Source organism: Camelus dromedarius, chromosome 14, assembly GCF_036321535.1.
Source record: "Camelus dromedarius isolate mCamDro1 chromosome 14, mCamDro1.pat, whole genome shotgun sequence".
Taxonomy (NCBI): Eukaryota; Metazoa; Chordata; class Mammalia; order Artiodactyla; family Camelidae; genus Camelus; species Camelus dromedarius.
In genome coordinates, this window is record NC_087449.1 from 15,804,942 (window position 1) to 15,831,422 (window position 26,481).

The 26,481-nt window shown below is 32.5% G+C and overlaps 1 protein-coding gene across 1 annotated transcript in view; it reads left to right on the forward strand.

The window, feature by feature from the left end:
- Positions 1 to 26,481, forward strand: part of LRRIQ3 (leucine rich repeats and IQ motif containing 3) — a 131,991-nt gene that overhangs the window by 37,555 nt on the left and 67,955 nt on the right. Inside the window, exon 5 of the mRNA XM_010989079.3 lies at positions 21,909 to 22,062. Within this exon, the coding sequence (XP_010987381.1) occupies positions 21,909 to 22,062 (154 nt within the window). The remainder of the gene's footprint in view (positions 1 to 21,908; positions 22,063 to 26,481) is intronic.

Here is a 26,481-nt window from a genome sequence, read left to right on the forward strand (position 1 = left end):
CTTTTCTTATGGTGGGAAATTACCTCTTTGCAATGGTGGTCTCTGAGTATATTAACAGATAGACTACAGCAGAGGTAGTGCTTACAGACTACTATGTCGATATTTGGAAACACCCTTGGCTTGGGGTTTCTTCCTGTAGATTCCCACGTCTTACTGGGGAGGATAATCAGGCCTCCATTCAATTTTGGTCTGGATTTGTTTTCTAATATCTAGCTTATTTTCTTATATACTCTGTATTATGGATAAGTTTTAGTAGTTTTCTTCTATTAGGGGCTCTTAAATACTACTTTGATTTTAAAAACCATTTGTGATGTATGATCTTATTTTTCTTATAATTTACATAAGATGACTTTTAATTGCATCACATTCTCATTACCAGCTATAGTGGTGGGAAATTACCTAGATGCTATGATAGCCTCCAAGTAAGTTATCAAGCCAGCTATTTCAGAGGTCTCAGATTAGAAATCTTCAGACCTCAGATTACAATACTCGAATCATAGTTTATTTAATTTACTTAAAACATACAGCAAGAAGCAAGGAAGAAAAATGGAGTAGATGTGAGTATAAGTGGAGTGAAGTGACCACAGTATCTGAATCCTGCATTATGCAATGTTTGTATGTTCTGTTTCTCACTCTGTTTCATCAGGCTTCCCCTAATAGTTAGGATGTAAGGATCAGAGTTGAGAATGACTGAGGGTCTTCAACAGCCACAAAATGACTGGAGCTAATACATTCAACTTTTTAGAAAGATGTAGGAGCAAGTGTCCTTCACCATAGCTGTAAGCTATGTAACTGATAACTTACTAAGCAGTGATGAATTTTTACTTGCATGTTTTGAGCATAGCATGCATGGAATCTTATTAGGTTACTGATGAATGACTTGGTGAGAGACACAGCTGCCTGTCCGAAGATTATATGGTTAGTGCTTTATGAATGCTTTAAGATGTTATTTAATCTTTCCATACTTTAGTTCATGCTTTATAGCAGTATTCTGCACACACCTGTGTTTCATCTATTAATGTAATGGGTTTTTCAGTTACTAGCTTACTTACTGTGTATACTTAACACATTGTATGAGTTTTATCTGTTTTTAACACTTGCTTGTTCAGTGTCTATTCTTGGCATCTTGTGGGCTTGTCCTGTTCTACTTGTTTCTCTTTCTCTTTAAAACATAATTGAATACTCTCAAATCATGCAACCAATACAAATTTACAATGTCTGTTAGCCTTTATTTCATAATTATTTCTATTCTGCATTCTATAAGAAAGATCTTTAGATCTTCCAGTTTAAAAATTTTCTTCTCTGTGATATATAATCTATTATTTAATCTAACCATTGAATTTAGAATTTTAGTTATATTTTTAATAAATTTAGTTATATTTTTAATAGTAAGAAGTATTATTTAGTTCTCTTTCAGACTTTCTTATTGTTTTCTTAATAGCTCTTTCTTCATATGTTTAATCTCCCTTTGTTTTTAAAAATATATTAAGCATACTTACTTCATTCAGTAACTCATAATTGCAGCAGTTGCTATCTTTGTGGGTTCGATTCTGCTGTCTGCTTTTACTGTAGATATCACTTACGTTGTTTCCTGGTGTATTCCATGAGTTTTGATGTGAACTCATATTCCTCAGAACTTTTCCTAAATTCTTTGACACTCTTATCAAGGTTGGTTTCCCCATAGAAGATGTTTTGCTTACTTTTAAATGTCTGTTGACACTTAAAATGATCATCTCCAGTTTTTACAGATTACTCAGATAGTCTGAATTTGGAATGAAAACCCATGTGAGGATCAGATTGCCCTTAAAAATTTTCAGTGAATATTGTTTTTCCTTTCCTTCATCCAGGGACAAGGTAGATCCAAGTTGACAGTTTTCTTCCTCTGGCAATTTGTAGAGGGAGTGGAATAGTGATTTAGGTGGTAATTGTAATTCACCTTTACACTGGAGGTGCATATCATTGGATCTTAGATTTTTGTGAAGGTTTCTTATTATAATCTCCATCCTGATGAGACCCTACACTCTGCTCTACTTGTATACTCAAATACATCAATAATACCAAAGGTCAAGATAACCTGAGTCAAGTAAGTGTCCTGAGGTTGAAAGCTGGAATCAGATTTCCTTCTTGTCTCTGTGAACTGATGTTTTAATTTGGGTTTAGATTCTAAGGAATATACATGTATTTTTTCCTCACCCATCAATGCAATATATCTTATCCATAATTTTTCCATATTTTTAGCAAGAAAATTGATCAGGGTATTTAGTCAGTCATACTTTAGGAAATTAAATTTTACCCTAGGTTTTCATGAAGTGGGAAGTGATTAGAGTTGATTAAAGAAATTGATCTAATTTTGTGCACTGTGAGAAAGATAATTGCCATATATCTTACCTCTCTATACTCTGCTTATAATAAAAAGGCTCTTATCAAGCATCCATTCTCTTTTATTCCATATTCTTAAAATTTAATTTATGTTTCTAAATGATATTAAAAATAAACTCACATAAATAAGCAATTATTGATAATTCCAGCAGTGTTAACCAGCTTTGTGAAATATTTTACAGTTAGCAAGATTTAAGGAAAAAAATTTGCAGAAATAAAACCACTGGTTCTAGATATCCTTAGCATTTTATTTGTCTCATTGTTCTCCATTATGTACAATATGACTTGGGCTGATTTGACCATATATGTCACACCCAGATGAATAATTTCTGATTTAAAGCAGTGTGTTTTATTAGGATTATTTTTATTATCTTAGTAAAAGAAGTAGAAGAGATAAAAGACTATCCAAGACAAACTAGTGCAAACAATAAAGGGATAAATTAGTTACATGACTGAACAATCCTAAAGAAATTGATTTGGAATGCCAAATAAATCCCGAATTCTACCCTACCCCTGATATTATCCTTTAAAATTTAAAACAGTTTGAGCTCTTGTTATGTTTAAAAACAAATTGATACTATAAGTAATAGACTTCAAAATGTAAAATTGGAAAAACTGAGATGGGAAGAGAATGATGAGGAGAAATCTTTTATCTTGGACTGGAAAGTTAGTTATCATTTTTATCAGTTAAGAAATAGTCAATTAAAGTTTTATTTATATTATACATTGACTTTCACCCACAGAGGGTATGAAGTTAGGAGGATTAGTAGGAAGTATTTTGATTTCTTCTGTGGTCCTATACGTCATCAGCTTATGCTAGCTGCCTCTATATTTCATTGTAACAGTAGATTAATTTAGGAAAGATGCATAATTAGCTTGAAATGGGTATAAATGAAAGCTGTGAGGGAAGAAAATACGACTTTGCTAACAAGGACCTTTTTTGCCCATGATCTGTAATTCAATTTGATGAAATGTTTGTTAATTTGGGAATCTGTCAAATAGAAAAGATGATGTATTTACCTCAATATAAAGTTAGGACTTGGGAAGGTAAGATACTAGAAGAAATTAGTACCTATTATTAAGCATTCTCTTTCTGACTCAAAGAATAGTAAACCTCTGTAGGAAAATAGAGCCTTGGATTCAGTGATAAAATCATAAAGAAATATTAATGGAATCCTAGCAGAACCTAATGGAGATAGAAGTCATTCAACTTAGTTTTGCAGGGATGGCAGAGCATAATGTCTTTGAGCTGGAAGAGAGATTTTTCTTCATTCAAAAAGTTGTTTTGGGGGATGGGCAGCAAAAATACGAACTGCCTACTAAGTGTTTAGAATTGAGTGTCCAGATAAGTCTAAAGCTTCTCTAAATATGTTGATTTTCTTAAGCCCTTTGGCACATCCAGTATTCCAATTCTCATGACTTAGTCTTCTGCTACAGTAACATCTTGCAGACAGACGTCTTTATAATTGTTCATCTCAGGGAAAGGACAGTGTTCTAGGGAGTGGCTAGATGAAAACCCATTGGAATTCCCTCAGGTGTAGTGACCAGGGAAGAACCCTACTGCTCAGCCAAGTTCTACCTATCCTTTGGCAGGATGTGATATATGTTACAGTCCAGTAACCACTTTATATTCATCTGTAGTCACTGTAATTTTTTATCTACATTTATAGATTGGGTAGGTAGGGTTGGGGAGTAAAATTAATTATTTATCTAGATTTCTTAGACTATGAATTATCAAGGATTCTGAATTTGGATCTAGATTCAGTGTTGGATGTGTTATTGGATCTATCCTTTTGAAGAAGGAGTGCATTTACTTCACCTAGACATTGATTTTGTAGGTATGTGTATGAGAAGGAAAGTGATTGATATCCACAGAGGTAGATTTTAATGGATATCCTTGCTGTGTCCCTAACCACTATTCCACCCCTCACCATTGTGAAGAGTAGGAAAAATCAAACACTCAGATATAGAGGTGGGACCAGATTGTTCTGAGCCATTCAGAGTAATTTTATGTCTCTTGCCATAGGGATTTGGTAGGTTTACACTATCCAGTCCATACCAGTTCCCTGACCAAGGGAATTAATTTGGGTTTGACCCAAATGAGCATGAGGTACAAGGTTTTCGTTTTATTTTTACTTTTGGTAATCATGTACCATCTATTCTTCTGGATTATTACTATGCTCATTTTTTCCAACATAAGGCCTACCTACCTGGGGGAAAAATTGACACATGGAAGAAGGGTGAGTCAAGAGAACTTCAGAGCAATGGGGCTGAGATCCAAACAAATGAACCCTGGAACCCTACCCCCGGATTTTTCAGTTTTGGTAGCCAATAACTTCTCATTTGTGTTTAATCCATCCTAACTTTGGTGAGGTTTTCTGTTTCTTGCAACCAAAAGCTGCTAACTGATAAGTGTATTTATTAGAAATATGTATTTTTAAATTATAGAGTAGCTTACAGATTATCTGCAGGTGCTTAGTTCACTCATAACTACTGCAAAATTAGCAAAATATTCCAAGTGTGGCTCCTTTACAGATAATTTTATTCTTTTTTAAATCTATTTTTAAAGATTGTAAGATAGGATAAACTGTTGCCATTTGTACAATACCTTAACTAGTGAGTTTAACCATTATCTCATTTTAAATGTTGAAATTACTGAAGCACTAAAAACAAAATGAAGTTAATTGCTGTTGCCCAATTTTGAGTAAGGTTTTCTAGAGAAAGGCATTTTTGTTATTTTAATTTACTTGACAGTAAGATGCTTATTTTGTTGAAGTTGTATCATGTATATTTTATTTTTGTATCAATCATGCATATATTTTTGATTAAATTTTTAAGATTCCTGATGCTTTTACTTCATTTTCTGGACATTGTTTTCGATATTGGAAAGCTCTCCTGAAATTACTAGCATTTTGACATACAGTCAATATTTCTACTACGATGGTTGTGTAGCACTTTATGTTATTATCAAATATGAACTCATCTGGATTTAAAATATTTAGTAATTTTAGAATTGTTGATGGTTGATCAAAGAAAATAAGTATATCAAAGGAGAAGAAAAAGTCTTATAGAGAGAATTAAAAATTTTTTTCTCTGTATTTATATGTGGTGAAAATAGAAAGCTTTAAAGATTAAATGTGCCAAATCAAATTTGGTTTTTAATTTTTATTGGTCATAGGTGATTCTTATAAAAGACTCCTTTCTACTGTCCTTTCAGTTGTTAGAAAGTAATATAAAACTGTTTTGGTATAACCCAATATCCTTAACTACCGTAAATTTTTTGGTGTTATCCAAAGTTGACAATGGATTAGGGTCAGCAGACGTGTTCAAGTTCTGATTTGGCATTTTGTCCCAGACACTTTATGTAATGTATTTCATTTAATCCTATGAAAAATTCTCTAAGTAACTTGTCTGAGGTTACAAAACTAGTAAGTTATAGATGCAGAACTCCACATCTTACAGATCAGAGCTAAATAAAACATTTTTATTATTCTGCTACCACTTGCTAGGATCTTGGAAAATAATATTTTAATGAAGTTTTTATGTGTACAAATTATAAAATTATACAAATTATACAAATGTACCTTATCTGTCTCAGAGGCATGAGATAAAGTAGGACATTAATTTTTATTAACTGGTTCATTCTAGAAATATTTATTGAGTGCCTACAATAGGCTAGGCACTTTCTAGATCCTGAAGATACAATAGTGAACAAAACTCTCAAAAATCACTTTTCTCATTGGGATTATAATCTGATAGAATTCTTATTTTCACATATATATAATGATATATAAAGAAACATGTTATATAATGGTATACTAACTTTATATATTACTTTATAAAATAACATAATAACTTTATTGTTAATAGATTATTTTTACTGAAATGTACTTTTTGTATGTTTTTTACATGTAGTTTTATATTTATTAGCCCACTCAATCCTCATAGCAGTTATGGTATAGATAAAATTACTTGATAGGTATAATAGAGACAATTTGAGGATTCATTTTTAAAAGTAGATAAAAAGTACAACATTTAGATATGTAATATAAATATAAGAAGATGAAAACTAAGTAACCCCATATATTTTAGTAGTGGAATATCTCACAAAATTCCTTTCAAGTTTGTATAGGTAGCATCACTCCAGGTAGAGGGATTATAATATTCTTGTGCTGGTTTTCTCGTATGTTGATGAGTAGGTCAGGTTGCCACTTCTTTCATAAAATTATTAAAGCAATTACTTTTTTATTCTTCCTACACAATTGCAAGATTAGATTATGTAACGCCTAGAGTTCTTGCAAGTAGCAGAAATAACTCTGAATGACTTAGGCAGTGATTTAATTTATTGGAAGTTTATCCAGGAATCTCACAGAATCTTCAGGAAGCCACAATAACTGGGCTTAAAAAATCAGCAGCAAGGGGAGTCAAGGCAGAGCCAAGACTCCACCAAAGAAGCAGTTTACTCAGGGTGCTTCCATGTGTCTATTATTACTAGCTACTTGTCCCCCGTCATTCTGCGGCATTTACCATCAACTGTTTCATTGTCCTTGTGCATTTGGATAATTCCCTAAAAAATAAAAATCCAGGGAGAGGGCATTAAATTGATTGAAGCTAGATCATATGACAATGTTTCAGCTCTTAGGAAAATGGAAAGTGGAACATATCAGTCTAGGCAGCCAGAATGGGAGGGTCTTCAGGTGCTGTGGAGCTCTGGTATATGTGCGCTAAATTCATTTTTATTTGTGTAGCTATATTATCATAATAAGCAAGACTAATATGGGATCTCTTGAACATTTCCATAGGTACAAAAGTTCTTATTTTAAATTTAATTTATAATTAAGTTCTTATACATATGTATGTATCTATATTAAAATATGTATATATATATGCACTTGTTTTTTATTCTCCCTCAGAATACTCTAAGGCAGAATGGGAAGAAAGTGTGTATGTGTGTGTGTGTGTATGTGGACATGTACATATGTTTCAAAATATGATATATATCAGGGGTTACCAAAATGCAGCCTGTGAACAGAATCCAATATGGCTTGTAAGCCAAGAAGAATGGTTTTTACATTTTTAAAGTGGTATGGGGAAAAAATGAAGTATATATGAAAAACCAAATGTGTACTGCAAAGCCTAAAATATTTACTCTCTAGCTCTTTAGAAAAGTTTTTTTGAACTCTTATACAGAAAGCTATGATGAAAATAAGGAGAAAACTTCTAATTTAATTGAATTATGATATTATGAATAATTTTATTCCTGTTTTTTTTAATGTATGTTGTCGGTCTCTGAGTTGAATTTGAGGCTTATTTGAACCTGTGTTCGAGAACGCAAAAACTTTATTTTTACTAATTTTTAAGTTGGTAGAAAAACATCAATTTAGTTTTCCTGAACTATAAAATTTATACAAAGCATAGGAGTGTGTCATGTTAAACAGGACTAGAGAAATATGTCCTAGATAGATTCTGATCTGATAACTAACTTAGAAATCTATATTGTTAATTACTTGGTAAACATTTGGATATATGGATATCCTAGATCATGCCAAATATGTTTGCAAATAAAATTTCCTGTGAAAGAAAGAGATGCTGGTTATAATCTAGGAAGGTAGGCCACAGGTTGGGACTGGGTACCCAATTGATCCGTTAAGGGAACCTTGTTAGGGGAAAATGAAAACAAAATTTACTAACTGGAAAGCCCACAAGCAGGGTAGAGAATTAATGGGTCATACTTAGTTCTGAGGCCAAAACTTTGAATATTAACATCTACTAATGCATTCCTTTTATGTACATCATTAATCCTTCACTAGTTTTGAAGGGGTAAGAATTATCAAATAGGATTCAACATAGTACTATCACAATGTATATGAAACAGGAAATGATTGTATCATTTCAGATTATTTGCATCAAAGACTGACTTTAAATAGACAGATTTATAAGATACTTAACATGATTTCATAATATGAAAGCATTATATGCAACTTTTAAGTAATGCCTCTATTATTCAGATGGTAGTTACTTTCTCTACTTGCAGAGTACATTTTGAGACCTCATTTTGGAATTATGAGATGAAACGTTATAATAGTCTATTCTTTTGTTACAGTAATTTAGGTAATTCTGAACACTGATTTTATTGAACGATGATTGCATTATTTCTGTACCATGAAAATTAAGTTAATTTCTACCTTAAAAACTAGTTATATTGACGATAGCAGTAGTACAAGTTCTTTTCAAAGAAATTTCTATTTTAAATGATAAATTTCGTAGTGAAAATTTCTATGAAAAATGTTTAGTAATGTGAATTTGCCAGATATACACTATTTAAAATACTGTCTAGCTTTGCATGTGGTAGGGATCATTAGTCATAATCTGTAAAAGACTAAGTACATATTCAAGTCAAAATTATCTAAAATTTTCAGCTTTAAAATTAAATTATTTTAATGATATCTTTGTACACAATTGTGCTTTCTTCTTTTTGCTAACCAAAAATCATCTTTGTTAAAATGTTACTGAAAGATGAAGAACATTTTATGATTGAGTAAACAATTTTAATAATTTAGTATCAAAAAATAGATTGTGTCTGGTCTTATGTTCCACTTACTAAGTTGAATAATGGCTCTACTTAAGTTGTCAGAATTAGGCTGAATCATTTCCTCTTTTTATTTCAAGTTTATGCAGAATAATTTTAATGGTACTAGTACTTTAAAAAATGTTTTTATTCCATTGAAACTCAGAATTTAAAAAAATTTCTTTATTTGTCTTTTTACAAACTAGTTTTCCATTTTCAGAAGTGGTGCAAGAGACAGAATAGTTTGTATGTTTGTTTTCCTTCAAAATGAATGGGCTTCACTTTCACTCAAATTTATTTTGACTAATACACTCCCACATCAGCAATAATGCTTCTTGAAATTTCTACTAGGAAGACAGAGTGTATGTGTAGCGGGGAGGTGGGAAAAGAGAGGAGAGAGGAGTTGGGGGAGAGAAGAAAGAGGATAGTGTTGTGGGAGCAGGCAGGAAAAGAGATTGTGTTATTTGTGTAGTGAAAAAAAAAAACCTGGAAAAATGTATCCTGTGTTGAAAATTTATGATTTCAGAGGTAGTATAAAATTCTATTCAGTTGTTAAAAATAAGTTATAAAATCTATTTAACCACGATTTCAGTGATGTATTAAGAAAAAAGCAAGGTAGCAAAGAAATAATATAGCAAAATGCAGTGTTTATACAAAGCAAGGGCAGAAGCTTATATCCATGTGAGCAGGGGAAAAATGTGAAACTTAATCTGCTGGTGGAGGTTGGGCAATGATGTGTAAGGAGAAGGAATGGTGAAGATTGATAACTAATGTTTGAGTGTATATTCCTTTAAACGTATACATTTATGTATTTTTTTACAAAAATGATTGTATTATACCTGCTGTTATCTAATATGTTTGTTTCTATTTTCTGTAGTGTTAAATGTTGTATACGTATTTTTAAAAGCTGGATGTATTCCTTTAAGTGGGTATAGTCTACTTATGTGAGCTCTCCTGTTAGACATTAATGTTGTCTATATTTTCTCCAAATTATAAAAATTATAGGGATAAAACCCCATAAACTTACACATTTATGTGTATTAATTATTATGTACTTAGAAACAGTTTCTGGAATTTGAGTTGGCATATCAATGGGTATAAGTTTCTATTATCATTTATTGCTAGCCTAGTAATTGTCACTTATACTGTGTATTATTTGCATCATGAATATAATAGCTGTTGCTGTATTACTTTTGCTAGTAGTAGTACTATTGCTAATAGGTTGAATAAAATAAAACCTTATTAAAACTTGCTTATCTCTCCTTCATACTTTCTAGATGAGTATCTTTTATTATTAAATAAAGTCTTTATTTAATGTAATGAGCTACATGAGTGAATATAGTTGAGGGAAGCATTTAAAGGCTATGTCAAATACTAATATTTATTAACTGTATTAAAATATACATACATTTAACATCTATTTGTATTTTTCTCTCAACCACTGTCATAGTTCCCTGAAAAATCATATAATTTATCATTGTTTCTGTATTAACTTCTATTTAAAATCTTTTGAGATACAGGTGTTCTAAAGATGATGTCTATTTTTGTTTTACTGATTATTATGATTTTTTTTAATAATTTGATATGCCTTATTTTGTTTTACAATGGGAAAGAACTGAAATGTGGACCCACACTGTTACTAATCACCTTATTTTGAGAAAAAATGGAGCTAAAGTCTAAGTATGTAACAGGACAACTGCACTCATAATAATAGTTTACTTATGCATCTATAGGATATTCTCTTTATGCTTATGTACTTTATAACTTATTAATGGTGCATTACATATTACCATGAAACTTTTCATATCTCATAATTACTTAAATTTTTCACTAATATGAAAAATTAATATGTACCCTTTGAAGGTAACTGTAAATATTTTGAAAGCATTCTAAAAGCATATACGTTCTTTCTTGTTGAAAAATTACTGTGATCAAAACTTCCTTTGAATTTTGATGCTTACTTCTCAATATTTATTTATATTTATTACCTGATGAACCCAGATAACTAATAGCAAATTTTGAAAAGTCACACTTAACTTTTAAACAATCATTCTATAATTTTATAATTAATAATACCTGTATGTTAAATTGTAGATTAATAATTAATCTAATCATTTTTACTGTTATTTAATCTCAGAAAGGAATCTCAATCTTTTTTTCTAATGTTTGCTCTGGACCTTTGTTCAGTGGGGAGGAGCATTGTACCTGGTGAATATATGTCTTCATTTTAGAAACTATTTATGGGCCCTTATGTTAATTTTCTACTCCTCAAATTTCAAGCCATTATAGTACTCTCAATATATGATTCGACTTTTCCAGGGTTATAAAAGAACAAAGTGAATCATGTAAGTGGAATCATGCAGTATTTTTCTTTATGTTACCCATTTATTTACTTAACATAATGTCCTCGAGTTTTAGCCATGTTGCTGCATATTGCAAAATTGGCTTCATTTTAAAGCCCGAATAATATTCTATTTTAGGCACATACTACATTTTATTTATCCATTCGATGGACATTTAAGTGTTTCCACACCTTGGATATTCTGAATAGTACTGCAAGGGAAATGGGAGTGCTAATATCTTTTTGAATCCTGATTTTATTTCTTTCTGATACCTAGAAGTAGAATTGCTGGAATATATAATAGATCTATTTTTAATTAAAAAAAAATTTCCATACTGTTTTCCATAGTGGTTGCATCATTTTGCATTCCCACCAATTAGTGTGCAAGGGTTTCAGTTGCTTCACCTCCTCCTCAATACTTGTTTTTTTTGTTTGTTTTTTTTTTTTTTTGATAATAGCCAACCTGACAGATGCGAGGTGATAATTTTATTATAGTTTTGATTTGCATTTCCCTGATCTGTAGTGATGCTGAGAATTTCTTCATATATATAAATATGTATGTATGTGTGTGTGTGTGTGTGTGTGTGTAACATTTGTATGTATTCTTTGGAGAAGTATCTGTTCAAGTCCTTGGCCCATTTGAAAAATATAGTTATAATTTTTTTTGAATCTTGAGTAGTAGGAATTCTGATATTTTGAAGTTTAACCCCTTATCAGATAGATGGTTTGAAAATATATTTTCCTCAACCTGTAGGATGCCATTTCATTTGCTTGATTGTTTCCTTTGTTGTGCAGACGCTTTTTAGTATGATGTTGTCCCACTTGTCTATTTTTGCTTTTGTTTCTTGTACTTCTAGTCTCATACCCATCAAATCATTGCCAAGCCCGGTGTCATGAAATTTTCCCCTGTATTTTCATTTAGGAATTTTATAGTTTCAAGTCTTACATTGAAGTCTTTAAGACATTTTGAGTTGTTTTCTTGTGTATAGTATGATGTAAGGTTACAATTTTATTCTTTTACATGTGAATATTCAGTTTTCCCAGCATCATTTGTTGAAGAGACTGTCCTTTCCCCATTGTGCATTCTTGACATCCTTGTCAAAGATTAATTGACTATATACATATATATGTACATATTTATTTCTAGTCTCTCCATTCTGTTTCATTGTTGTTGTTATTGGTATATTATCTGCCATTACCATAGCATTTTGATTGCTGTAACTTCGTAACATATTTTGAAGTCAGGAAGTGTAATGCCTTCAGCTTTGCTATTCTTTCTCAAGATTGATGTGACTATTTGTGGTGTTTTATGGTTCCATGTAAACTGTAGAATTGTTTCTTCTGTTTGTAAAAAAGTCCGTTGGTATATTAATGAGGATTGTATTTAATCTGTAGATTACTTTGGGTGGTATGGGCATTTTAACAATATTAATTCTTCTGACCCATAAACATGGGGTGATTTTTCCACTTGTCTGTGTCATCTTAAATTTATTTCATCAATGTTTTGTAGTTTTTAGTATAGAAGTCTTTTATCTCCTCAGTTAAGTTTGTTCCTATATATTTTATTCCTTTTGCCTCTATTGTAAATGAGATTGTGTTCCTAGTTCATTTTTAGATAGTTTGTTGTTAGTTTATAAAAACATCATTGATTTTTTTATGTTGATTTTGTATCCTGTAACTTTACTGCATTTATTAGTTCTAACAGTTTTTTTTTTTTTTTCATGGAGCCTTTCGGATGTTTTATATATAGAATCAGACATCTGCAAAAAGGGATGTTTTTGCTTCTTCCTTTCTAGTTACGCTTCTTGGATCTGGATGTCCATTTTCTTCCCCCTACTTAGTAAGCTTTCAACCATTATTTTTTTGAACACACTTTCTGATTCTTTTTCTTACTTTTCTCCTTTGGGGACCTCTGTAATGCATATATTGTTCCATTAGTATTTGATAAATACCTTAAGCTTTCTTCACTCTTTTTTTACTCTTGTTTTGTTTTGTTTTGTTTTGTTTTTACTTGCCAGATATTTCTAGTGACTTGTCTTTAAGTTTACTGATCCTTTTTTTCTGCTTGATCTAGTCTGATATTGACCCACTTTGGTACATTTTTTAAGTATACTTTTTGTGTATTTCAGCTCCATGACTTCTATTTGGTGCTCTTTTATATTTTTCATTTCTTGTTGAAATTTTCACTTTGCTCACGCATTGTTCTCTTGACCTCAGCAAACATCTTCATGACATTTATTTTGAATTCTGCATAGGTAACTCATATAACTCTTTTCATTAGGGTTAATTTCTAGAGATTTATGTTGTTCCTTTGTTTGAAACATCTTTGCATTATTCTTCATTTTTCTTGACTTTCTATTTTGCTGTCTTCTCATTTGGCAAAGCATTCATGTCTCCCAGTCTTCATGGACTGGCCACATATGGTAGAATACGCTCTCTCACCAATCAGCCTGACAGAGTCTGGGGCATCTCAAACTTTCATGGTAATCTAGCTGGTTTTCTTTGTTCTTTGTATTCCCCAGGTATCTAGGGTATGTCAGGTACTGTTTGTGTACTGGGACAAGTGCAACTGAAGCCATTTCCTTAGATGACCCTCAGAGAGTTAGATCCTTGGTTTCCCTCTCCTTCCCTGTTCAAGGAGAAGCTGAGAGCTAGGAATTTTGTCTACTTGCTCTATGCTGAACTGGGAGCAGGGATGTGGCGGCTGCCAACCTAAATCTCCCTCTCTAGTCTTCCTAGTCCCCAGGGAGCTAGGTTATGCCAGGTCTTATTAGCACTTGAATATCGGCAAATCAGAAGCCAGTACTTTGGGCAGCCTAAGAAAAAAATGTCGCATTGTAGGCAACCATGTTTTCTATCTGCTTACTCTGTGCTGAGCCAAGGTGGGGTGGAGTTATGGCCACCTACCAGCCCAAGCCTCTGTCTCCATTCTTCTTCAGGTTGCTAGACTGTGTTAGACCCATCAGAGCTCTGAGACTGACAAGATAGAAGCTAACCCTCTGGTGAGTCCCTGAGAAAAGTTGGGGACACTGGAAATGTGAACCAGCTCTTTCCCTCCCCTGGGAGGAGCTGGGAGCTAGGAGTTCTCTTCCTGATGGTATTGTGCTGTGCTAAGGGTATGGATTCTGGAGGGAGGATTCCTTAATCTCCCTGCTTGCTTTGGTGAGTCTGGTTTCATGATCTTTTTCCTATGGATTTAAATTACCATCTAGTATCATTTTATAACTCCAAAACAGCTTTGCTCCCACATGCCATCTTATGCTATTATTGTCAAACACATGTTTTAGACACAGAGATATAACTATATAAATATTTTATCATATAGTTGCTTCTTAAATTAGTTAAGAGAAGAAAGTAGTAGAAATGTGAATTTATATTGTTTTGTAATTGCATAATTTTTTTTACCAGCACTGTTTGTTTTGTCTGTGGATTCAGATTACTATTTAAGGTCACTTGCTTTCAACCTGAAGAACTTCCTTCAGTATTTCTAATAAGGCATGTCTCCTAATAGTGTATTCTCAATGAGTTTGTGTTTATTTGCCAAAATTTTATTTTACCTTCTTTTTCTCCCAGTTTTATTGAGATATAATTTATATACATCATTGTGTAAGTTTAAGGCATACAGCATAATGGTTTGACTTACATATGTGGTGAAATGATTACTGAAATAAGTTTAGTTGCCATCATAATCTCATATAAATACAATAAAAGAAAAAAAATTTTTCCTTGTGATGAGAACTCTTAGGATTTACTCTCTTAACAACACACACACACACACACACACACATATATATAGACACATACATATGTATATAATACAATAGGATTAACTATAGTCATTGTATTGTACATTATATCCCTAGTACTTATTTATCTTAAACTGGAAGTCTGTGCATTTTGACCAACTTCCTCCAAATCCCCTCCTGTCCAACCCCTGCCTCTGGTATACACAAATCAGATTTGAAATCTGATTTCTTTTTCTATGAGTTTGTTTTTTGTTTTAGCTTCCGCATATACATGAGATCATACAGTATTGTCTTTCTCTCTGTCTTATTCATTTAGCATAATGCCCTCAAGGTCCATCCATGTTGTAACAAATAACAAGATTTTCTCATTTTTTGTGACTGAATAGTATTCCACTTGTGTATATTTGTTGTATGTTTGTGTTTGTATACACACAACTTTTATATTCATTTATCTGCCCATGGATACTTTAGATTGTTACCATGTTTTACTTATTGTAAATAATGCTGATAGAACTTAGGGGTTTAGATACATTTTTGAGTTAGTGCTTTTGTGTGGGTTTTCTTTGGATATATGTCTAGAAGTAAAACTGCTAGATCATATGAAAGTTCTGCTTTTAATTTTTTGAGGGTCCTTCATAATGTTTTTATACTGACTGTATCAATTTACAATCCCACCAACAGTACACAATGCTTCCCTTCTACTCTACATCCTTGGCAACATTTGTTATCTCTTGTCTTTTTGATAATGGCTATTCTAACAGGTATGAGGTTACATGTCACTGTGGTTCTGATTTGCATTACCCTGATGATTAGTGATGTTGAGCATCTTTTCTTGTGTCTATTGGCCATGTGGAAGTCTTTTTATTAAAAATGTCTATTAAGGTCTTTTACCTATTTTTAAATTTTGGGGTTTTTTTTGTTTTGCTTTTGAGTTATAAGTGTTCTTCATATATTTTGGATATTAACTCTTTATCAGATATATATCTTGAAAATGTTTTTCCTGTTCTTTAGCTTGTGTCTTCACTTTGTTGATTATTACTTTTGCTGTGCAGAAGCTTTTTAATTTGATGTAGTCTCATTGTTTATTTTTTATTTTGTTCCTTGCACTTTAGGTGTCATAGTCAAAAAATCATTGTCAAGACCCATGTCAAGGACCTTTACCCTATATTTTCTTCCAGAAGTTTTATTATAGTTTCAGGTCTTACATTCAAGTCTTTAATTCATTTTGAGTTAATTTTAGTGTATGGTGTAAGAGAGTGGAGCAGTTTCATTCTTTTGCACGTTGCTGTTCAATTTTCCTAACACTGTTTATTGACAAGACTGTCCTTTTCCCATCATGTATTCTTGGGTCATTTGTCATAAATTACTTGACCATCAATGCATGCTTTTATTTCTGGGCTCCTTTTTCTGTGTAACTAATCTATGTGCTTGTTTTATGGCAATACAATGCTGTTTTAATTACTATACCTTTAAAATCAGGGAGTGTAATCCTCCAGCTTTGTTCTTTCTCAAGATTGATTTGGCTATTTTGGGTCTTTTGTTACTCCATATAAATATTAGGATTTTTTTCCTACTTTGTTAAAAAATGCCATTAGAATCTTGATAGAGATTTTATTGAATCTGTTGATGGCTTTAGGGACTACTGACATTTTAACAATATTCATTTTTTCAATCCATGAATATGGGATACCTTTCTATTTATTTGTGTCTTCTTTAATTTCTTTCATTAATATTTCATAGTTTTCAGAGTAGAGATCTTTCACCTCCTTAGTTAAGTTTATTCCTAAGTATTTTATTATTTTTGATGCTATTTAAATGTGATTGTTTCCTCTATTTCTTTTTCATATAATTGGTAGTTAGTGTATAGAAACATTACTGATTTTTGAATATTAATATTGTATCTTGCAATTTTAATTATTTTCCTTGGTTAGTCTAGCTAAAGCTCTGTAATTTTGCTTATCTTTTCAAATAGCCAATGCTTAGTTTGGTTATCTTTTCTATTGTGTTCCTGTTCTCTATTTTGTGTATTTCTTCTTTAGTTTGAATTGTTTTCTTCCTTCTGCTAACTTTGGGCTCAATTTATTCTTCTTTTTCTGCTACACTAGGTCTCAATTTGTTCTAGTTTTTCTCTAGATGGGTTTTTTTTTTTTTTTAAATCCTATCAGCCATCTTACATCTTTTGATTGGAGCATTTAATCCATTGACATTTAAAGTAATTATTGATAGATATGTACTTACTACAATTTTATTACTTGTTTTCTGTTTTTGTTTTTTTTTTATAGTTCTTATCTGTTCTTTTAGTTTTGTCCCTGTGGATTGATTCTCTTTAGTGATATGTTTATGTTCCTTTCTCTCTAGTTTTTGTACGTCTACTGTAAGTTTATGGTCACCATGGGGTTCATATATGTTGACCGATAACTATTTATTTTTGTTTTGAAAGTGGGCCTTTAAATTCAAACACATTTTAAAATATCTATATTTTTACTCACCTCCTCTGTATGTTGTTTTTGATGTCATATCTTACCATCTTCATGTTTATCCTTTATTGATCATTATAGTTGATTTTATAGGTTTTTTTTTTTTTTTGTCTTTTAGTCTTTGTACTAGCTTATTTAAATGGTTGATTATCATCCTTTATTATATATTTGCCTTTACTAGTGGAATTTTTCCTTTACGGATTCTTCTTTCTTTTTATAGCCTTTTTCACTTAGGATTCTTTAACATTTTGTTCAGGGTAGATTTGATATTGATGATCTCTTTAGTTTTTACTTGTCTGAGAAATTCTTTCTCTCTCCAATTCTAATGATAATCTTGCTGGGTAGAGTGTCCTAGGTTGCACATTTTTTCTTTTCAGCACTTTGAATATATCGTGCTACTCACTTCTGGTCTATAATTTTTTTGCAGAAAAATCAGCTGATAGCTTTATGGGGGGTTCCCTATATATGACTCTTTGTTTCTGTCTTGTTACCTTTTGAATTCTCTCTTTAACTTTTGCCGTTTTAATGATGATGTGCCTAGTGTAGGTCTGTTTGGGTTCATCTGGTTTGGGGCTCTCTCTGCTTCCTATATCTGGTTATCTGTTTCCTTCTTTAGGTTTGAGAAGTTTTCAGACATAATTTCATCAAACACATTGTTCAGCCTCCTTCTCTCTCTTCTTCTGGGACCTCTATAATGTGAATGTTGTTATGTCTGATGTTGTCTCAGAGATCCTTTAAACTGTTCTAATGTTTTAAATGTTTTTTTCTTTTTGTTGTCCTTGTTGGGTAATTTCCATTATTCTGTCTTCCAGATTTCTTGTGCATTCTTTTGTATCAGGTAGTCTGCTGTTAATTCCTTTTAGTGTGTTTTTTTATTTCAGTTTTTGTATTCTTCAGTTCTGAGTGGATCTTTTTTATATTCTCTAGTTCATTGTTAAAATTTTCACTGTGTTCATCTATTATTTTTCCTAATTCAGTTAACATTCTAATTACTAGTGTTTTGAACTTTTTATCTAGTAAATTCTTTCTGTTTCATTAGTTGTTTTTTTCAGGGATTTTCTCGTGCCTTTTCAATTGAAACAAATTACTCTGTCTTCTCATTTTGCTTAACTTCTCTATCTCTGTGAAATTAGGTGAAACAGTTATCTGTTGCATTCTTGAAGGAATGTTCTTGTGAGGCACCATTTCCATTTAGTCTATGTGTGCCCAGTGGCTTTGGTGGGAGGGCTGGATCTGACTTAAACACTAGTCATATCTTTCCTCAGGGTGTGCTGGCAGCTATCCCCTTGGTAGGAGTTGGGGCTGGAGAAGGAGTGGCTATATCCCGAGCCATGTGTGAGCTGGGGCTTTTCCTCTGCTAAATGGCTTATGGAGGCATGTCCCACATTGCTGGAGGGGAAGTCCTGAGGATCAGGTCCTCAAGCTGGCTTTGTTCCCGTTATTATATATATAAATGTTTTCTTCTACCCTCCTAGCATGAGCACCCTCACTGCAGAGGGGAGCAGTTCTGGGGCAAGAGGAGATAGACTTTGCACTTGGGTGGGCCAGGAACAGGTTTTGGTGGTCTGGCCTTGGTCAGGGACCTGGGCTGCTTCTGATGCACTGCCTGTGTAAGCACCAGTAATGGTTGCTCCTGCCCTGCTCAGATGCTGCTTTGGGTCTGAGCCTTCTTTGTCACTCATAGCCAAGCTTCCTACTCAGCCACACAGCCCTCGCCCTTTGTGGAACTGTGTCATGAGACAAGCAGGGCTGGAGTCATCACTCTCCTCAAGTTAATGTGCAAGGCAAGGTGGTTGCAGGAAATTGGCTAGCCACCAGTGCAGTCTTAGTCCTCTCTACCCTGCTTTGGGAGCAAGCAACTTTGTTCATGGTCCTCATGTGCGGAGTCTAGGCTTTCCATAGCCCTCTTGTTGGTCCCACTGGACCTCCAGTCAGCCAAGTGGTCTCATCTTCCCAGTGTTGGACCCCACAGCTGGGGTGCTCAATATGTGGCTCAAACTGCTCATTCCCTAGGGAGGATCTCCACCCGTTTAACCTCCCTTTTCCTCTGAGTCCCCTCCCAGGGACAAAAGTCCTGACTTGATGGCTTCTCTTCCTTTCCTACCTGATTCCATGTAGATCTTTCTTTAGATTTGGTTGTATAGGAGTATTTCTTCCAATCTCCAATTATTTTTCAGCGAGAATTGTTCCACATACAGATGTATTTTTGATGTGCTTATGGTGGGAGGTGAGTTCCATGTGTTCCTACTCCACCATCTTGATCTCTTCTGATCTCAAAGCCACTCTTCTGCTCAAAACTCTGCAGTGACTGACTATCCACCTCAGTGGCCTTCTTCCTGTTCTTCAGACATACCAAGTGTGTTCTTGCCTCCCTAAACATACTTCTGCATGGCCTTTTATACTTGCTGTTTGCTCTACTAGAATGTTTTCCTTAGATTCTCACTGTATCCTGCTTTTTCTCAGCAGTACTATCACCGTACAGTTTGGGTAAAGCACAATTCATTTATTATATATTTAGTGTTTTACTTCTATTTTATCTAACTCTACTTATTAGAGAATTTAAGTTTCATGCTGTGACAAACTTTCTACTCTTCACAGAGCACATATTGGTCATTTTCAAAATACTGCTTTTTCCTTGAAAATCCATTATTTTATTTCCTTAGCAGTTGAGGGACAACTAGAAATTTCATTAACCAATTTTACTTGTAGCTAATGTGTTCATCTGACTACATTTTCATTACATGTGTAAGTGAACAGAAGTAAGTGATGTCTACAACTGCTGCTTCAAGTACTTAAATGATAATTGTACCCCTTTGTTTCATGTCTTTCCCTTCCCATGGGTTGGATTGCATTAGTCATGTGGGTGAATGGCACTGCCTTTGAGTATGGTGAGGCAAAACTGAATGACTTTATGGAGAGAGCTGCCCACCCAACCTACACTGCATGAGAGAAGAGTAAACTTATTTAAGCCATTATAAGTTTTATTCTCTTAATGTATTTTACCCTTGACTAATTTGCAGATCACCAGTTAAAATACTTAAATGAAGGAATGAATAGATGGAGCCCACTTTAAAATTCTGAGGAATGGAAAAATTGCTTTCCTTGGTTAATTTTGTTCTACTTTTGCTATTTAGTAATAATGTTAACGGTAAACTTCCTGTTTCATCATTTTAATTCAAGTTATTTGCTCTTTCATCACATATAATGAATGTTACTGATTTTTGGTAGTCTGTCTCCATGATAGTGAACTTGTTTACTTTGATATTCTCTCTTATAAAAAATTTAAAATAAAGATTGGCTGCTAAATTTTATGCAGTGCCTTTTTGTACCCATTGATGTACTCATACATTTTTCTCCATGAATTTGTTTATATAATGAGTTTGTAGTACTTGATCGTAGTGCTCTCATTATTCTTCACTTACATTGCTGGATTTTTTTCATCAGTGTTTAGAATTTTTACATCTGTTTTCAAAGATTGGATTGGTCTGTAGATTTCTTTTTATTGCTTTATTGGACTGCATAAGACTTCCAGTACAATGTTGAAGAGTTTGGATAAGAGACAATATCCTTCCCTTGTTTTTGATCTTAGAAGGGAAATATTTAGTATTTTACTATTATATTAGTTTGTTGACACCATTTATCAAGCGATATTTTGGATATATAAGGTTAAATAAAACATAATACAGTCATCCCTTGGTATCAACAAGGGACTGGTTTCAGGACCTGCTGTGGATACCAAAATCCATGGATGCTCTAGTACATTACACTCAGCCACGTGTACCTGCATGTTCCACATCCTTTGGATTCACAGATAGTATATTACTATTTTTATTGAAAAAAATTCATGTATAAGTGGACTTGTGCAGTTCAAACTTCTGTTGTTAAAGGGTCAACTGTATTAATAGTAATCTCACCTATTTCTTTTTACCTGTTTGTAGTGTGGCTAATAGAAAATTTTAAATTATTTTGTGGCATATTACATTCTCTTGGACAGTACTGCTGTAGAGTAATGTTCATAAGTGAAAATAAGAAGTTATTTCTTTACTAGAGAAGAAAAATAAGAAGAGTTCATACTGATAACCTTACATTTCTATAGATAATTTAGTCACATTATCCCTGATGTTATATTATAAAATGCTTAGCTGGATGTAGGTACAGAATTATTTGTAGATAAATATCACCAGAGATTTCTCAGCACCCACTCATCCCTTGATGAATGTTGATGAGCAAGCCTTAGTACCTAAGTAGTTTTATATAGTAATAATATGAAAACAAATATTACATTAAATTTACCCCTATGTTTTCTAGGATGTAAATGAACTCATAAATAGTTTTCTCTTTCCTTATTTTTATTTGTGGCAAATAACTAAATGGCAGTTTCCCCCTCTTATATTCAGCCCCTTGTTCTTGCGTAAAAAACATCAGAAAAAAATTAATGAATGTGAAGCAAAATGGATTTACATACATAGAAGATATGAAGATAAGCTCTTTAAAGATCTCTTTTTTCTGCCTGGAACTAATAAAACAGAGAAGCTTCCACGTTGGAAATATGTAAGTAAAATTAGTTTATTACTTTTCTTTGAAATGTTTTATTTAAGATACTATAGTTATAATTATGTTGAATTAGTAAGAATTTCTTCAATCTCTTAAATATCTTCCATTACATTGTTAATATTCTGCTTGAGATTTTCTTAATGTGAGAAAAGTCATATAATATATTATAAATTTTTAATGGTATATTAATAGCTCTTACCAGAACCAGCTTATAATTTATGCTTTGTATATATATTTTTCTCTCATTAATTATTGAAAGTATTAATAGTAATTTAAATCTCTTCTTAGCTGAAAACATAAATATTCAGTTTATTAAAGGCTGATAATTTTACATATAATATTCATTCAGTGTTTTATGCTAAATCACATACTGCTTTGAGAACACAACGAAAATAGAACGAGAGTTCTATTTCTTGTATTTATTGAGTGCCTACTATGTACCAGGCACTGTGCTAGATATTTTTTACAAAGTATGCAGTTTATTCTCCACAATACTGTAAGGTAAATATTTTTACTTCTTTTTTATGACTAGGGAAACTGAGACTCAGAAGGGTTAACTTACCAAAAGCGAGACGGTTAAGTGACATTGCTAGAACTTAATTCCAGATCTTCTGACTCCAGACTTTGTGCCTTTTTGTTTTTACAGTTTTGTTTTCATTTGAGCATTAGGTAAGGGGAAAAATGAAGACTCAGCATTATAATATAATTAACTGGAGTGAACTTTTTATAATGTGTAAGGCACTGTGTTTGTGACATAAACTCCTTCATATATGGACCTGTTCCCAAGTAGCCTGGGTTACAAATGTTTCCATTATATTAACATGATTAGAAGAGACTACAAAATGTCCAGACTTCCATTAGTCTGATATCAGTGTAATTGAAGATGTATGTTCTAGATATAGCACAGTAACATCTTCAAGTCCTTAAATCCCACAAAAATTAACCATTGAATAAAAACTTAGGTTTAAAAGGTAAATTATCCTACTCAAAACTTTTCCCTCATTAACACTCATTGCCAACTGTATTACTTTGCTCCAGATGATAATGTGCTCTATAAAGTTTATGTGAAGTGTCTTTTGGCCCTCTATGTAGAACATAAACTTATTCATTTCAGTCATGTCACCTATTTTTTTTTTATGTGCTTCATATAGAGGAGAGTCTTCACTGAATGTTGTATACTGATAGCCAGATTGGATATGGATATGTTGTATGCTGATAACTAAGTTGGATATACTGATAACAACACTTATGTATAAATTTGTCTATACATACATATCCATATATATGTATATCTGCGTATATGTCATATTATGGCAAGTGACTATTATATGTGCAAAAGTAAGAATGAAATATTCATATTATAAAGGTTATGTAATATTTATGAAGTTACATAGAATATACCATTTCAGATCTTTAGAAGTATTTTGAATATTATGAAACTTCTGCTAAAATATGTTAATTATAAGGAGTTTTCTTTTTTTTTCTTTTCAAACATTTCTTTTAACATTTAAAATAATGGAAAGAATAACATTGTTTTTCTTATTACACCATTTTTCATAACAAAGTGAAACTTATCTCTGTGATTTATATAAGGAGTTTTCTAAAGCTCTATGATAGTGATAATTCTGCTAATCACATTACTAATGCCAGTTATTAAGAACACTTGTTTCATATCCAATAAATACATACATTGTCCTATGCTTTTTTCATTGTCTATAGCTACCATTTATAGAACATTGCAAAAGTTGTCTTCAGCTCAATTTCTTAAAGTAATTTAAATAACTTTTCATTGTAAGATTCATCTTTGAATCTACTTCTTCTATATAAAATTGTTGTTCCATCTTCTGCTGGCTTTTTAGTCTTCTTTCAGCTCACTCAGTTGATACATTGTTCTTTGATTATTTTTACTACTCACATGTCTAGTATTTAGTGACTTGTAGCTTGGTTTATTAGAAACTGTAGTGAGAGCAACTGATACCACAGAATGCTCAAGAGAAGCTAGGATCCAGAAAACACTGAAAGATTTAAGGAATAGGAAAGGGGGAGGAGCTGAAAAAATATCAGCATTTAATCCTGGGAGTTAATTTTTAAAAAATACTGTGAGCAAAATGATGGAAAGTGTTAGTAATGGAATTCAAGTTTTGGTAATTAGATAAAGTGATCATTGTCCGAATCTGTTCCTGTTTGGGTTGAAATGTACTTGGTCCAAAGGGCTTAAAACTTTCTATATTAATGGTAACCTAAAACAGAAAGAGACGGAGGTGTGAGTTTAAGTCACTTTCATTTAGGAAATGCTGCCAACCCAGAAGTCCATAAACATCCAGAGTTCATGGTACAAGAGTAAACTGTAAATGAGATCCAGAACCAAAAGTTAGGAGCCATGATGAATGAATCTGATAAAAATTGGGTTGGAATAGAAGAAATTAAGGATCTGAAACAATTGTTAGGGACATTATTTATCCATGGCTTAAAGATATTCATCAGAGAGTGGTTTTTCCTCTTATAGTATAGACTAACATAAATAAAGAATTATGGTGGTCAATTAGATTAAGTTTTAGGGACATTTGTATATTATTATCATGGATTTTGGGGAAATTTAGATACTCTTATGATGGATTTTTCTGGGACACCCAAGACAGTCTGAAATCTGCTTTGGCACAGTTAATCCTTTTACTCAAAGTTGCCAAGGAAAATATATATACAGGGAATAATAGCAAACAAAGCATTCCTAACTAAGGCTTTGTACTAAAATTCTGTTGCAAAATTTTAGTAACCTGGGCTAGACGATGAGATATTCTTTGCTACCTGTGCTTTTTTATCTTGAATAGTCTTCTTTCACTTATTTCCTATATTGCAAACATGAATTTTGGAAGGAATATAGTATGAGAGAAAGTCACACCCAACCAAAAGGAAGGAGATTCAGAGGAGGGGAAAGCAGTCTGCCGTATATTTATCTCAGAGCAGCTTAGTTGTCCCCTTTCCTCTTGCCCCATGCCCTCACATCTGAAGCTTCTTTAAGCCGGTTTATTCATATGTTGTTAGGAAGAAAAGAAAGCATCTAAGAGGTAAGAAAGCATGATGGCCAGGAATCTTTACAGTTTCAACCTCTTGGAAAGAAGGAACAAGTCTATGTGTTGTGGATCTCTATCTTCTTTGACAACCCACCTCCTAGAATCATGATCTAATTTTTTCTCAGAACTTGAGCAACACCCTCCTGCCCTGAAGCGTGAATATTGGAATTTCACACACCTCTGGAAAGGGTGCATATGTTCTCCCTAGTTATCAACAAAAAGAGGGAAAAGATCAATAAGGCAAACCAATCCAATTTCTCTGGAAGAAATTTCTTACTTTCAGCTGTTTCTAACACATTGAATGTTCACATCTTGTTCTCCTCTATGATGTTATATAGTTCCTGGAAACACTGGACATAATCTAGTATGACAGTCATCTATACTAAGTAAGATTTATTTTAGGACTGCAGATTTGGTTGAGTTCTAAGATTTTTTAAATTGATTTCCCTTGCTTTCAAAGATTCATTTTTCACATAACTAATATTGATAGAACTATATGCATTCCATGTTGAATACCATTTTTGTAAAACCAAATAAAGCAAAATGTTCTTGAATATAATCTTCCTGTGAACTCTTTCCATTAATTACTATTAAATACATTTTCCTAAATATCTGTGTATATATGTGTATGTATTAAAAGACAAACAGTACACACATATTTACTATATATATATTTATATATATAAAACTGAGGAACTGTTTGTCTTTTAATAAGCGTTCAAAAATATAAACTAACTTTTTAATTATACCACATGTACATTAAAGAATACATGGAAAGCACAGTCATCAAGATAATAGTGGTTATTTAAGTGGCAGAATGTTAGGTGATTATTCCTTTCTTTCTGATAATTTTACATATTTTTTCCTCATCAGAAATCATGTTTTATTTACATGATAAAAACAAAGATTTTGCATTGTGGATAAAAAGATTTTATCTCCATCTTTTATAACAAACAGAAATAATGCCTTTAAGAACTTCTGTTTTGTATCATACCCATATTAAGAATTACCTTTTTTAAATTAACTAGCATTATTTTTAGAACACTTTCAGGTTACAGCAAAATTAGCAGAAAGTATAGAGCTCCTGGGTCCACCCTGTCCCCACATATATACACTATCCACTATCCACATCCCACACCACAGTGGTGTATTTGTTACAGTTGATGAACCTATGTTAACACACCATTATCACCCAAAGTCCACAGTTTACCTTAGGGTTCACTCTTGGTGTTGTACATTCTATTGATTTTGACAAATGTGTAATGACATTTAACCATTAGACTATGATACAAAATAGTTTCATTGCCCTAAAATGCTCTGTGTTCTGCCTATTCATCCTTTTTTC